Source organism: Phyllostomus hastatus, unplaced genomic scaffold (genome assembly GCF_019186645.2).
Source record: "Phyllostomus hastatus isolate PE091 unplaced genomic scaffold, TTU_PhHast_1.1 phas_scaffold_501, whole genome shotgun sequence".
Lineage (NCBI taxonomy): Eukaryota > Metazoa > Chordata > Mammalia > Chiroptera > Phyllostomidae > Phyllostomus > Phyllostomus hastatus.
This window is the reverse complement of record NW_025334033.1, coordinates 8917286-8932188: the sequence shown is the minus strand read 5'-3', so window position 1 is coordinate 8932188 and position 14903 is coordinate 8917286. Positions and strand designations below refer to the sequence as shown.

The 14903-nt window shown below is 35.8% G+C and overlaps 1 protein-coding gene across 1 annotated transcript in view; it reads right to left on the bottom strand.

Moving 5' to 3' along the window:
• RAD51 (RAD51 recombinase) overlaps window positions 1-14903 on the bottom strand; it is a 31985-nt gene that overhangs the window by 3747 nt on the left and 13335 nt on the right. The window contains exons 4-6 of the mRNA XM_045822691.1: window positions 14036-14153; window positions 13302-13393; window positions 6916-7010 (exon numbers count right to left, since the gene is read on the bottom strand). Of these exons, the coding sequence (XP_045678647.1) occupies window positions 6916-7010; window positions 13302-13393; window positions 14036-14153 (305 nt within the window). The remainder of the gene's footprint in view (window positions 1-6915; window positions 7011-13301; window positions 13394-14035; window positions 14154-14903) is intronic.

The window sequence follows — 14903 nt, the reverse complement described above, 5'->3', positions numbered from 1 at the left end:
TGAGACCAAAACAAAAAAATCACTCAAAGACCTATTACATTCATATAAACTTGTTACATAAGAATAAAATCTAAACAAAAACTTAAAAAATTCTAAAAAGTTCAACAGAAACAAGTACATTCTTTTTATTGCTAATAATTAGTTACAGTTAAGATAGAAGATGTGACATGTATCTACCATATTTTGCTGCATATAACGCACACCCACGTTTTAGCACTAATTCCCAAGTATAATAGGTACTCTTATTTTCCCTCAAAAATTTGGGCAAAAAGGTGCACCATTATACACTGCAAAATTTGGTAGTATGGTTAAATGAACAGTACCTTAATTCATTTCATATCTCAATAATGATTTCCCCTCATATGCATTTTAAAAAGGCAAATAGCCCTGACCAGTGTGGCTCAGTTGACTGGGTATTGTCCTGCAAAGCCACTCATTCAATTCCTGGTCAGAGCACATGCCTAAGCTGTGGGTTTGATCCCTGGCTGGGGTGTATGAGAGGCAACTGATTGATGTTTCTCTCCCTCTCTTTCTCCCTTCCTTCCCCTCTCTTTAAAAAAAAAAAAAAGGCAAATAAAATATCTCCATTTTCTTAGGACAATCTGTATTTTCTTGCCTTTATAACTGCTACCCTAAGACATGAATGGTTCAAGTAAGACAGCTTTCATTTTCATTAAATGTACCATAATGAAGCCCCATGTCTTCAAAGATAATTTGATTTATGCATCTATCAAGACTCAACTAATTGCCTACACTTCCATAAAAATACTTCCCTGTACCTCTCAAATATATACATGATTCTCCCTCTTCTGTGCTTCCAAAAAAACCTGAGTTAGATCTTTTTATGGCACTTGTGAGGGGCCACCCTGCCATTCTTTGACTAGACTACAAATTCCTTGGGTAAAGACTAAGCTTCTCTACCTAGTACATTTTTTTATAGCTAGTAAACTCTGAATAATTGTTGCTGAATAAAGCTTTCAAAGAGAATCATATACATCACTTTAACCCAGTCATACTTTCATATTAATGTCACCTAATTTCATATAGTCCAAAAATATACTTCCTTTATGCAATATTTCAAAACAGAATGTTTAAACAAATCGATGTGATATCATTCTTTGAGAACCAAAAGTTTCTATGTTTATGATTCTATCAGTCTTTAAAGAAGCAGTCCCTTCTATATGGAGACTCTGACTACTACAAAAACATATACTATATCAAACCTATTTTTCTGAAACTTAGCTTTATTAGTTTTTCTCCCAAAAAGAATAGAAAAACAAAAGACTGTTGTAGCACTTGAAATAACACTGCAACAAGTTAAATCTTGATATCAGGAGATGCCACCCTACCCAACTGCATTTTCCACACCATAGAATGGATTCTTCGTATTATGTACTTTCCTGGATACTTCCTCTGCTATTCTTCACCATCATCAACATAAATGAAAGGTTAGTCCTGGCATTAAGCAGATTGATAATGATGAATTATCAGTTAAATCTGGGCATGAAAATAAGGAAAAGGAGAATAGAATTTTACCTTGGGATGTTGACCAAATAAAATGGGAATAGGAGATAAAATTTTCCGTATTTAAATCATAGCTGTAAGATTTTTAAAAAGATTCAAGAGGCCTAAATATTATACCACACAAGTCGTCTAGTCTTTCCTCAAGAAACATTGATGTAATCTGCTATGAGGAAGGGGGATTATCTTTTGCTACCAGAACACGGATGATTTACCAGAAAAACAAAGAATTATCCTGGCGCCCTGGGGCTAGGCAGCTCAGTTGGTCAGAGCATTGTCCGGATACACCAAGGCTGCAGGTTTGGATCCCTGGTCAGGGAAGAGACAAGCATCAACCAATGAATGCATAAGTAAGTGGAAAAAATCAATGTCTCGGAGCTCTCTTTCTAAAAATCAATTAAAAAAACTATCGCCTGGTGAATGCTAACTAGATTTATTAAAAAAATTATCCTGGCTTTCCTCTCAGCAGTGTGCAAAGATGACTATGGGGATCTCTGTGCTTAAGTTCCTAAAGCAACATGAAATTTTCTATCCCCACAATTTGGAAAAAAGTTGGTGAGAAATAAGCATCCTCTCTCACAGTGTTTCTGGAACTTCCTCAAAGATATGAATAACCTGGAATACCTGTTAAAAATGTAAAAATCCTTGAGCCTAAAAAAAAAATCAATAAATCACAATTTTCAGGGAAGACATTAATTTGCTTATTTAACAAATACCTCAAGTGATTCTTTAAAAAAAAAAAAGAAAAAAAAAAAGATTTTATTTACTTATTTTTAAAGAAAGGGGGAGAGAGGGAGAGGAAGAGAAACATCACCATTTGTTGCCTCTCACACCCCCCCCAACTGGGGATGTGGCCTGCAACCCAGGCAGGTGCCCAGACCAGGAATTCACTGGCAACCTTTTGGTTCGCTGGCTGGAGCTCAATCTATTGAACCACACCAGCCAGGTTTCATGTGATTCTTAACATGTAAGTTTGAAAAACTCTGCTGTATCACCTCAAAGATGTACTGTCATTCTCTCTTTCATAGTACTTAAAAGAACTTTAAAAAAAAATGTGGTGACACTGACAATTGCAACTGTGGCTCTCAAACTTCAGCAAACATTTTGATTACCTGGAGAGCTTGTTGGACCCTGTCCTCAGAGTCTCTGTTCCTGATTCAGCAGATTTGGTGTGGAGTCAGATAATTTGCATTTCAAACAAGTTCCCAGGTGACGGTAATGCAGCTGTACTGAGGAACCACATTCTGAGAACCCTGAGTTATAGTAACCTAAATATGGATTAATATTCTTCACCAGGGCATGGCAAAAATTAATCAGGGAGAATTGTTCTGTTGTGAAGGGAAATTTGGTATTAGCTTAAGGAGGCTCTGTAATTTTCTCAGAAATATAAATTTAAATGCAATATACATAAACAGAAATTTAGTTACAGGTAGAAATGATTACAATGAACTAATGAAATTTTTATTTAAACATTTTTCTTTTAGTTGATAAAAATCATAAACATGGCCCCACTTAATAAATATCAATTCATTCTGAATGCTCTGTTTTAGGACTTAGTGATACTCTGAGTGATCAAAACAAAGTCTCTGCCTTGGGTGGTGTGGCTCGTTAGAGCATCATCCCACAGGGCGAAAGGTCAGTGGTTCAATCCTGGTCCGGGCATGTGCTAGGGCTGCGTGGTCACTCACCAGCTGGGATGTGTGCGGGAGGTGTCTGATTGATGTTTCCCACATCACATCAATGTTTCTCTCCCTCCCTTCCCCTCTCTCTAAAAAGAAATAAAATCTTAAAAATTCAGTAAGTGTGTCTTCGGGTGAGGATAAACTAAAAACAAACAAAAACATGATGTCCCTGTCCTCACAGATGATATTCTACTATCTCATCTATCCTGTCTGAACACCCAGTTACATTACTGGACAAAATCTTACTGACTATCCAAGAGAACTCTTTGATTACTAAAATAGTGTACTTAAAAATTAAAAGTGCAATTTCTGTACAAGAACACCAAAAACAACTTTGGGAAGGAAGATACAGTCTGGTATACACATCTTTATAGAAAACTAAGATCAGGTTGCAAGAGAGGGAGTCTTCTTTTCATGACAGGGATTTTGTAAGCAAAGGCAAAAAGCTACAATTATTGTTCCAAACTAATGTTATGTCTCAATGGAATACACTCCATGGCTTGGATTCCTCAAATTGTTAACAGGGAAGATAATTTGGTTATAATTATAAAACTAGAAAAGAAAATTCTCTAGCTAGGCAGTTTCCAACTTAAGCCTCACAATGACTTCCTAGTAAACTTGCAGAGTTGTATAACTATCATCACAACCCAATTTTAGAACTTTTCCATCACCTCAAAAAGATCTCAAGTTTATTTGCAGTTACTTCTGTTCCTATTCCCAGCCCCAGGCAACAACCTAATTTACCATCATTATAGACTTTCCCCTTCTGGAAATTTCATATAAATGAAACCACATACAATATGTTTAGCTTCTATCATTTAGTATGTTTTTGAGGTTCTTCCACGTTCTAATACATACTGGTACTTCATTCCTTTTTATGGTCAAATAGTATTTCATAAATAATGGAAATAGTATATAATGAATAAATCAAATTTTGTATATTCATTTACCAGTTGATAGATAATGGATTGTTACCAAGTTTTGGAGATTATAACAATAACATAAACATCCACATACAAGTTGCTGGACATGTTTTCACATCTCTTGGGTACATACAGAGTAAAACTGCTGGGTCATATGGTAAATTTGTTTAATTGACATAGTCTTTTCTAAAGCAACTGTACCATACCATTTTACATTCTCACCAGCAATGTAGAAGGGTTCCAGTTTTTCCACACCCTCCCTAACACTTGTTACTATTTATTTTATTATAGCCAGGAGTGGTATCTCACTGTGATTTTAATTTGCATTTCCTCTGACTAATGCCGGTATCTTTCCATGTGCTTAAAAATTAAAAGTGCAACTTAAATTTTTGCATATCTTTGTGCTTATTGGCTATTTGCATATCTTTGGAGAAATGTCTTTGTGTTTATTGGCTATTTGCATATCTTTGGAGAAATGTCTTTACAAATCTTTGTCCATTTTTAAAATTGAGTTCCATTTTGTTTTCTGGTTATAAGGGTTATTCATATATTCTGAATACTAGATCCTTATCAGAGTTTTCTCCCTCGCCCACAAAGTGTTACAGTTTTAGCTTTTATGTTTAGGATTATTATCTTTTAAAAATACTGTTGTAAATATACATAAAATTTACCATTTTAACCTTTTCAAAATATACAGTCCAGTATCAATAAGTATATTCCCACTGCTGTGTAACTATTCCAATAAGAACTTCTTCATCATTCCAAACTGAAACTCTGTACCCATTAAACAGTAAGTCCCCATTCTTTTCACGCCAAGCCCCTGGAAACCACCGTTCTAATTTTTCTTTACGAATTTGACTAATCTACCTCATATAAGACAAATCATACAATATTTGTCCTTATGGCAACTGTTTTGTTTCACTTAGCATATTTTCAAGGTTCATCCATATTGTGGCCTGTGTGAGAATTTCCTTCCTTTTTGAGATTGAAAAATATTTTATTGTGTGTATATATAACATTTTGTTTATCCATTTACCTGTTCATGGATACCTGGATTGTTTCTACCTGTTGGCTATTGTGAATAATGCCACTATGAACATCGGAACACAAGTAAGCATCTGTTTGTGTCCCTGCTTTCATTTTTCTGAGTATACAACCAGAATTGGAATTGCTGGATCATAATGTAATTCTATGTGTCCTGACTGGGAACTGAACTGGTAATTTTTTGGTTTGCAGGCTGGCACTCAATCCACTGAGTCACACCAGCCAGAACTCTATGTTTAATTTTTTGAGGAATCACCAGACTACTATCCATTTTTAGTTAATTTTTATGTATGGTATAAGGTAAGGGTCTAAATATGTCTTTTTGCATGTGGATATTCAATTACATTAGCCAATTATTGAAAAGAACTATTCTTTTCCCCATTAAATTGCCTTGGCATCTTTGTCAAAAATCAAGTGACTATAAATGAGAGGGTTTATTTCTGTACTCTTAATTCTTTCATTGATCCATATGCCTGTCCTTATGCTAGCAACACACTGTTTTGATTACTGTTGCTTTATAGTAAGTTTTCAAACTGGAAAGACTAAGCAAGATCTCCAGTCCTCCCCCCACAAACAATGTTTTGGCTATTCTAGGTCCCTGATATTTCCATATAATCAGTTTGTCAATTTCTGCAAATAAGCTTGCTAGAATTTCAATAGGGATTATGTTGAATCCAGATTAATTTGAGGGAGAATTACCATTTTAATAGTGTTATATCTTCCAATCCATGAATATGGAATGTTTCTGTTTATGCAGATGTTTAATTTCTCAGTAATGTTTTGTAGTTTTCAGTGTACCAGTCTTGCACTCCTATTAAATTACTAATATTATTTTTGATACTACTGTAAATGGGATTGTATTTTTAGTTTTTGAACTGTTCATTGCTAGTATATAGAAATACTGACATAGAATATCTTGCTGAATTAATTTAGTTCTAGTAGTTTCTTTTTGTGTGTGTAGATTCTTTGGGTTTTTCTACATATAGGATCATGTCATTGGTGAATAATGAATTTTATGCCTTCCATTCCAATTTTATGCCTTTTATTTTCTTGCCTGAGTGCACCAACTAGGACCTTTAGTACAATATGGAATATAAATGGTGAGAGTGGACACCCTTGCCTTGTTTCTGATCTGAAGGAGAAAGCATTCAGAACTGCACCATTAAGTATGATGCAAGCTGTAGATTTTTGTAGTTCTCCTTCACTGAGCCATCTATCCATTACTGATAGTGAGATATTGGTCCTCAAATATTATAGTTGAACTGTCTATTTCATCCTTCAATTATGTCAGTTTTTGCTTCATATATTTTGGGGCTCTGTTATTAGATGTGTGTATGTTTATAATAGTTACATCTCTCCGCTGAACTGACCTTTCAATTATAAAATGTGTCCCTAGTAATATTTTTTTGTGTCTTAAAGCCTATTTTGTCTGATGTTAGTGTAGCCACTAGAATTCTCTAATGGTTACTGTTTGCATGCAAATCTTTTTTCAAACTTTTACTTTCAACCTATTTGTGTCTTTGAACCTGAAGTGTTTCTCTGGAAAACAGCATACAGTTGGGTCTTGTTTTTTAAATCCAGTCTGAAAGTAATTCATGGATTTCTGACTAAAGAAGAATGCTTTTCTCTGATATACGAACAACTTTGGAATATGGAGTAATAAGCAGACACTCTTCAGCCAGATCACCCCTGGCAATCACAATGACAGTACAGCCATACTTCTTTCATCTAATCCAGTGACATACCTCTCAGCTACTGCTAGCAGCCGTTCTGGCCTAAAGGTACCCTCGGTGTCAATGTACATGGCCTTTCCTTCACCTCCACCTCTGTCAATGGGAAGCTAGAGAACAAAAAGAACAGTAGAAATGAACACTGTACTTCTGATATAACTGGCCAACCTTCCCATGATTCTGTAAACTCCCCATCTACAATAAGGCAAAGGGAAAAAACATATCAAAGTGACAATCAGAGGTAGGAAAAGGGCATTCCCCTCTGAGAGAAATACAGCTGGCAGTAGATCTGTAGCTTGCTATGTCCCATAGGATACAAGGTTAAAGTCTTCCCAGAGTTGGCCTGCTTGGAAATACATAGCACAAAGCAGGTGACAAAATTCTATATAGCATACCAACACAAGAGTGATCAATCCGCTCAAAAGTATAAACATTTGGAAGGTCATTCACCTTAGCTTTAGTGAGTAAGAGAGCCTCATCCAATACCCAATTAATTTTAGCATATCTAAACCACACTTACACTTCACTTTATTGAGCGGAGTTCATTTCTGTGGGTTACTAAAGGATCTTGGCAATGCCCCAAGGGCACCCCTATCAAATTTAATGTATGAGTAAGAAAACAGATGTCTGCTCCACTAGTACATATAGATGTTAAAAATGAACAAAAGGAAGCATAAATCATAGAGTTATAAAAAGAAAAGGAAGAAATGCCATGAAAATTGTCTCATGAGCTACTCAAGGAAATCTCTGCTTTAGGCTACCGTGCCCATGCCAGACACCTTTGAGTTCTACAGATTTTAGGTAAATGCTGCTAAAGGGTAGTTTTCACCCTAGAAATCTGCTGTGGAGCCATAATTCACCTTTAAATTCTGAGCAAGATACCTTAGGACATTTTACATTAAGGACTTGATAGTGCCAGATTTTCTTTCTTTTAGTTTTGAGCAAAAACTTTATTTTCAAAATTATAAAAGTACTATATACTTGCATGAAATATTCAAATATAGAAGTGGAATAATAATCGAAAGCTCCCATTACTCCCATCTCCAAGAAGTAATCTTCCAGATAATTTTCTATGCATTGTCATAAAAACACTTTTGTTATATTTAGTTCTGACACTTACTATGTGTCCCTAAGAATACTGTTTCCTTTTCTGTAAAATGCAGATAAAACCTACCTTCTGGGATTATACTGAAGATGAAATAATTTACGTAAAGTGTTTAGCACAGTGCCTGACAGACAGATAGCACTTTGAAGATTTATGATATTCTCTACCCCTAGGGCACTGACTATAACATACACTCGGTTACAGAAGACGTTGTTAATTTAGAAAGGAGAAAGTGATGTTATCATTTGGCAGTTTAGCAGACAAAATCTTTCAAATCATAGGAATCCATGGAAGGGGCAAAGGATATGTATACAACAAGAAGGTTTTTAACAAAGGAAAGATTTGGAACTACTGGCCAAGAGGACAAAAAAAAAAAGCTTCCTGTTTTGGGGGAGGAGAAAGTCTTGACACCCAGGGGGCTAAGTCCCCAGGAATTAAGATGAATAAGGTTGCCCCTTCCCTCATTTTCTGGCATCCTTAGTACTAGTGTGAGGGGGGTTTCTTTTCCAGCTAGGTAGAAGGGAAGAAGGGAGGCCACAGGTCACTGGACGTAGGTAGGCAGACTGACAGCAGAGGCATGGGCAAGGTCCCAGTGTGTTGTTAGGCCAGTCTCAAGGGGCTGGGCCACATGCTCGCATTCCAGTCAACTTTGTTTCCTCCATCTTGCTCTCCCAGTGCCACCGAAGCCACCTTGTCTTACTGGACTGTGTATCACCAATTAGCTTTTTAAATAAGCTAAGTGAGGTAGGGTGTCTCAAATTTTTACCATTTTATAATTTTGTTGTGCGAATTTTTTGTACATTTATTCTTGACCATATGTGGAAAGTTCTGAAAGACATTTTCTGTCAAAGGACATGTGGATTTAAAATTGGTAGTTATCTTAGATTGTCTTCTCAAAATTTTAAAATTACGCCAATACTTTGAACAAGCATGAACTCCTCATATTTTTATAACCTAACTGTGGCTCTGTTTTTTATAACTTTATTGTAAGACAAAGATCTAGCCCCAGCTCGGTGATTCAGTTGGTTGGAGCATCGTCTTATACACCAAAAGGTTGTGGGTTTGATCCTCTAAAAGTGCACATAGGAGGCGACCTACTGATGTTTCTCTCTCTCCCTTCCTTTCTATAAAATCAGTGGAGCTTCACTTTATTGAGAAAATCTGAACAAATGAAAACAGATAATATTTAGATTCAAGTAGTAATCTAATTGTCTTTTCTATACCTCTGGTTCTAGCTTGTAGGCTGGTGAAATGTATTCCTTTTTAAAAAGAATTTTGGTTCTAGAGAGAAAGGAAGGGAGTGGGGAGCCAAGAAGAGAGGTAAGGGGGGAGAGGGAGAGAAGGAGGGAGAGAGGGAGAGAGGGAGAGAAGGAAAGAGAGAAAGAAAGAAAGAGAGAGAGAGAGAGAGAGAAATATCAATTTGTTGTTCCACTTATTTATGTATTCATGGTCAATTCTTGTATGTGCCCTGATTGGGGATTGAACCTGTAACCTTGACCTATCAGGACAATGCTCTAACCAAACAAACTACCCAGCCAGGACTGTAATCACTTGTATTATTAGTGAATTAACATTGTTTTTCTCTGAAAAAAGATCTTTAGCCACCAGTGAATGTTCAGTTATTTTTATAGAAAGATATGTTTATTTGATAATTTTGCTTCAGTTTATTGTTGACAGGCATTATTCAATGACTAAATAAACATTCCTAGGATAGCCTTGGCTGGTGTGGCTCAGTGGATTGAGTGCTGGCCCGCAAAGCAAAAGGTTGCCAGTTTGATTCCCAGTCAGGGCACATGCCTGGACTGCAGGAATAGGTTATGGGTTGGGGGCATGTGAGAGGCAACCCCCAACTCTTTCTCCCTTCCTTCCCCTCTCTCTAAAGGCAAATAAGTAAGTAAATAAATAAAAAATCCCAGGATAGAAATCTGTTTGCACAACTTAAGAGCATCAGTAACATGCTGAGTTGCCCTGGTAACTGTAAGTATTGTGGTATTGTGTATTGTACTCTAAATATTTACTCCATATAAATCCCTGTCAAAATATGAGGAAAACATTTCTATTTAAATGGGTCACATATCATGTCAAATGACCCAGATGAGGGTGATAATTTAAACAGTACTATTTCCCGTTAGTTAACAATTTTCTAATGGTGCTCAGGAGATAAGCTAGTTTCCATAGCTTACTACTACCGTTCTTCTAAATGATTCTCCCTCAATAAAGTTTTCCTATCCCTGTAACTTTTTCCTCTGTGGAATTATTTATAAGTGGAGCCAACAATGGCTTAGGTCTCCCTGATAACTGGGCCGACTCATAAAATATATGGTGACATTTTGGTCTGCAATGAAAAGATCAGTAGAGCAAGTGAGAAAAGAAACACAATTAAAATGATGAATGAAAAAAGTGAGAGTCTATCAAGTTGGGCCACTTTTTAAAATATTTTTTTATTATTGTTCAATTACAGTTGTCCCAATTTTCCCCCTGAGTTGGGTCTCTTGCTGTTAGATAAATTTTCATTCATAAAGATATTTTCCTATCTTAAGAAACAGCATTCACCACTTCAACACAGAAGCAGTGACTGATAAAGGACATATTTGTAACATGAGAAAAATAAGGAGGCAGCTTTTCTTGGCTGACTTGAGAAAATCAGCCTCATTGTATTAGTTTCCATACATATGTGTTTTACTAAATGTAAACCCTATGCAAGACACAGGGTCCTAACAAAATCATATTTTTTTATAACACATACCATCTTTAACTAAAGCACAGCATTACATCAATACAATCAACATTTTTTGATAAGGACAGCTCATAACTTGTTTTATAAGGGAAAAAACAAAAGAAAGTTTAGGAGGTAGAGGAGGGTACAGGGGGAGATAAACGGTGTGGCAGGAGACTTGGTATGGTAAACAATACAGTGTACAGATGATGTGTTGTGAAACTGTGCACCTGAAACCTGTATAATTTTATTAAGCAGTGTCACCTGAATAAATTCAATAAAAAGGAAAAAAAAGATAATTTATATTTGATATTTAAATTTATAAGTAAGTTCCAAGAACTACTATTGTTTTGTTGAGAGGATAAGAACTCACACTAGGATGGAAAGATACTCTATGTAAGGAAGATTTCATTACAGTTGTTCTTGAATTCCATCGATAAGTTGTGTCCTTGGGTGAAGTGAGTATGATCTATCTAAATTAAAATAATGCCATTTTCTTCAAATACCTAACAGTGTAATAAAGCCCCAAAAGATTATAACAAAAGAGCTGGACCATGGGCACGGACCAGGGTAAGGTACTCTGTGGACTAGCCACTCACAGCATACCCTTAAAAGCCAGGGAATGTTAGGATCCCATTCAAAGAGGGAAAAAGTTTCCCCAAAATGCTGCTTGAAGTTACAAAACAATACAATGTTTCTTGGCCTTCTCTCCTATATCCTTCTCTCTCTTATAGATCTTTAATTTTCAGAGATTCCAATGTTATTTCTCTATATAGAACTTAATTCTACATCTCTAAATAAAGCTGGAAATTTTTACTTGGTTGTCTCACCATCTCAAACCCACCATCTTTGAACTTGAATTCATCTTTCCACTAAAAACAGTCTCTTCCAAACCCTAGTTTACCAAAGCAATACAGTGTTCAGTGGAGGGGTATTTATTTATCGCCAATGATTAAGCATTGCCCTTTACATCACCTCTATCCCTTCAGTGACACTTTTTAGTTTAGTCCTTATCAGCTAGTGCTTGTAATAATCATATACCAAATATCCTCAACTCCCACCTCTCCTTTCAAATCATTCAATAGGTTGCTACCAGAAAATTTCTGAATATAAAGCTCATCTTATTCTTTAGCTGAAAACATTGAATAATTCCTATTCTTTATAGAATCAGGTGTAAGCTTCTTAAACCGCAATCAAGACTTTCTAAAATGACCTTGGTGTATCCTTTTAAGGTTTATCTACTACAACTTATCCAAATAAAACCACTGAACTAGGTAAACGAGTTTACTGTTTTCTCCTCAATACATTATGCCTCCCTGCCCCTTATACTTCTTTTCTGTTCATACCATTCACTGCAGTTAAATGTTTTTTAAAATTTTTTTACCTGCTCAAATTTAGCATTCTTCAGGAATCTGGTCCAATCTCTTTTCTACATAAATATTCCATGATTATTACTCTAGGGTGAAGTAATCCTTTTCTCTTCCTTAAACAGTTAATCTATTTCCCCTATACCATTTATTTTACCATATATTAGGTATGCCTTAAGATATCCTATCATATCTATCCAGTCGAGTATTTACTAAGTGCCAAGCACTGACTTAGACACTAGCAATAAAGCAGAGAACAAGCCAGTTAGTTTCTTCCCTTATGGAGGTTTTAAGAGCTTTGGCTCAGAAGTCTGGTTTGATTTCTTGTATCTACTAGTACTTAAATACCATATGATCTTAGGCAATTAATTAACTCACTGTGTCTGTTTTCAAACGTGTCTGTGAATGGGAGCATAAATAAAGGAAGAAGAAACTGAAACTGAAAGGGTCCAATGGAAAGTTTTTCCTAATGTAGCTAAGTCCTTGAGAAGGTGGCAGGAGATAGTAACCAGATACAGTGGTTGGATGGGCCTTTCAGAGGAAAAGAACTTTCTCCATTATAATCCAAGATAAGAAAAGGTGGGTATTAAAAAAAAAAGATGCGTATAAATGTAGGTGAATTTATAGATTTGATATGAAAAACAGGTTAGGGTCACCGACTGACAGTAGTGTTAAAGAAGAGCATGAAGGTTGAAGAAGAAATGATAAAGATGTCTTACCGAGTGGGAGAAAGTATGCCCAAATGGAGAAATTCAGTAGATCTGCCAAGCATTATTGAATGTTAGCCTAATTGTCATCTTTAAAGTAAAGCCAATCAGCTTTATGCTATGATTTTTCTCCTATATGATCAGCTATTTGAGGAACAGGCACTGAGAAGACAGGGTTCATTGAGACTGGCATCTCTTCAGGTATGGGATGTTAATCTGAGGGTATCTGTAAAGGAATGACGTTAATGATGAATCGTAAAATTTAGACTAGTGAAGGGGGGTAAAGCCACAGGAGGCCTAGTGGATGGTAAGAAAATATTTGAAATCAATGATCTGAAAGTTTCTATGATGTGGAAGAATTTTGCAGTAGGAATCTATCTTTTAACTAGCACATAGGATTCTTGAGGAGAGAGAAAGTACCTTTTATGCCCACCCCACAATGCTTGAAAGCAGTGGAAATCAACTCATTCTTGCTGATTTGATTAGTTAGAGGCCCAACAACTCACCTGGCACGTTACAGCCAATGTGTGACAGATCTGGGTCTTCCCAGTTCGGAATTCTCCAAACATCTCTGTGATGGATCCAGTCTCGATTCCTCCTAAAACAGTAATAACAAACACCTCTTATCACCATACAAATGTTTAGAAACAATAATCCTAGAAATGTTCTTGGACCTCCTTAGAAAGAAGAGGGTACAGAGATACAGGAAAGAGACAACACCCAAATTTAAGTGTGATTCCTGAACCCAAGCTATTTTATACCCTAAAAAAAAAAAAAAAAAAAAGAACATTTGAATGATTAAATATTTGAGGAAGCAACAAAAATCAAATTTTACTTAGGACAGCAATGTTTTCAAAAGTTCAAAAACTGGAACTTTCCTTGAAGTCCTAAAGATTAATGTATACTACAATGTAGTATTCATACATGGAATGTTTTAATCAGTCATCAGATTTTCAACCTTGTATTAGGGTAGAACAGTAAAATTATTTCTTTAGGCAGAGGGAGCTTACTCTCTGAATGCAATATTAAATGGAGATTAAATTATTTAACTGGCAGATAACGATAGTATTTTACAAATCATGTTCCACCCTGTAGTAGCCTTACTTCATCAATGTGGACACTTCTTTTATCTCTTAATCATGTCTAACACATAAATTCTATCCAAATGCTTTAGTTTTGTTCTATGACCTGGATGCTTTGCTAGCTGCAGGTCACAACATAGGATAAGAAATTATTATACCTTGAAGTAGTTTGTCGAGCTCTTTGGAGCCAGTTGTAATCTGTATGATCTCTGATCGCCTTTGGTGGAACTCAGTTGCAGTGGTGAAACCCATTGGAACTAATTTAGCTGCCTCCGTCTAGGAAAAACAAGAAATGTCAAATCAACAAAATAAGCTTAGCAAAATAAGAACCAGGCATATGGTAGGAAAAGACAACATCTAACAAATTTCCAGTATTATTTCTCTTTAAGAAGTCATCAAAATACTAGTAGTTCTAGCCCTAGATTTATTTTATCTCTCTGGCAACTAAAGCATAAGCTAATGAAGATTAATGTTTAAATTGCCAATTCAAGTAATACATTCATGTACTTAAACTTCCCCATCTCGGTGAGCCATACCTTTTATGTTTTACTTTATCTGAGACATTTATATTCTATTTTGCAGTTACTGATAAGTCTTCAATGATCAGTCTATCAATTGATTCCAAAACTAAAAATAAATGCATTCATAAATATCTGGGAATTAAATACTACACTCCTAAATGACCAATGAGTCAAAGATGAAATCACAAGAGAAATTAGAAAACACTTGGAGATGAATAAAAATGAAGACACAACACCAAAACTTATGGGATACAGCAAAGCAGTGCGGAAGGGGAAATTTATGGCTGTACATGCTTGTATTAGAAAAATCTTAAATCAATAACCTAACCATCCACCTTAAGATACTGGAAAAGAAGGCAAACTAAACAAGCAGAAGGAAGGAAATAAGATTAGAGCATAAATTAAGAAGAGAGAGAACAGCCCTGTCTGGATTGCTCAGTTGGTTAGATCATCCTCCTGACACCACCACGATTGTGGGTTCAATTCCCTGTCAGGGTACATGCAA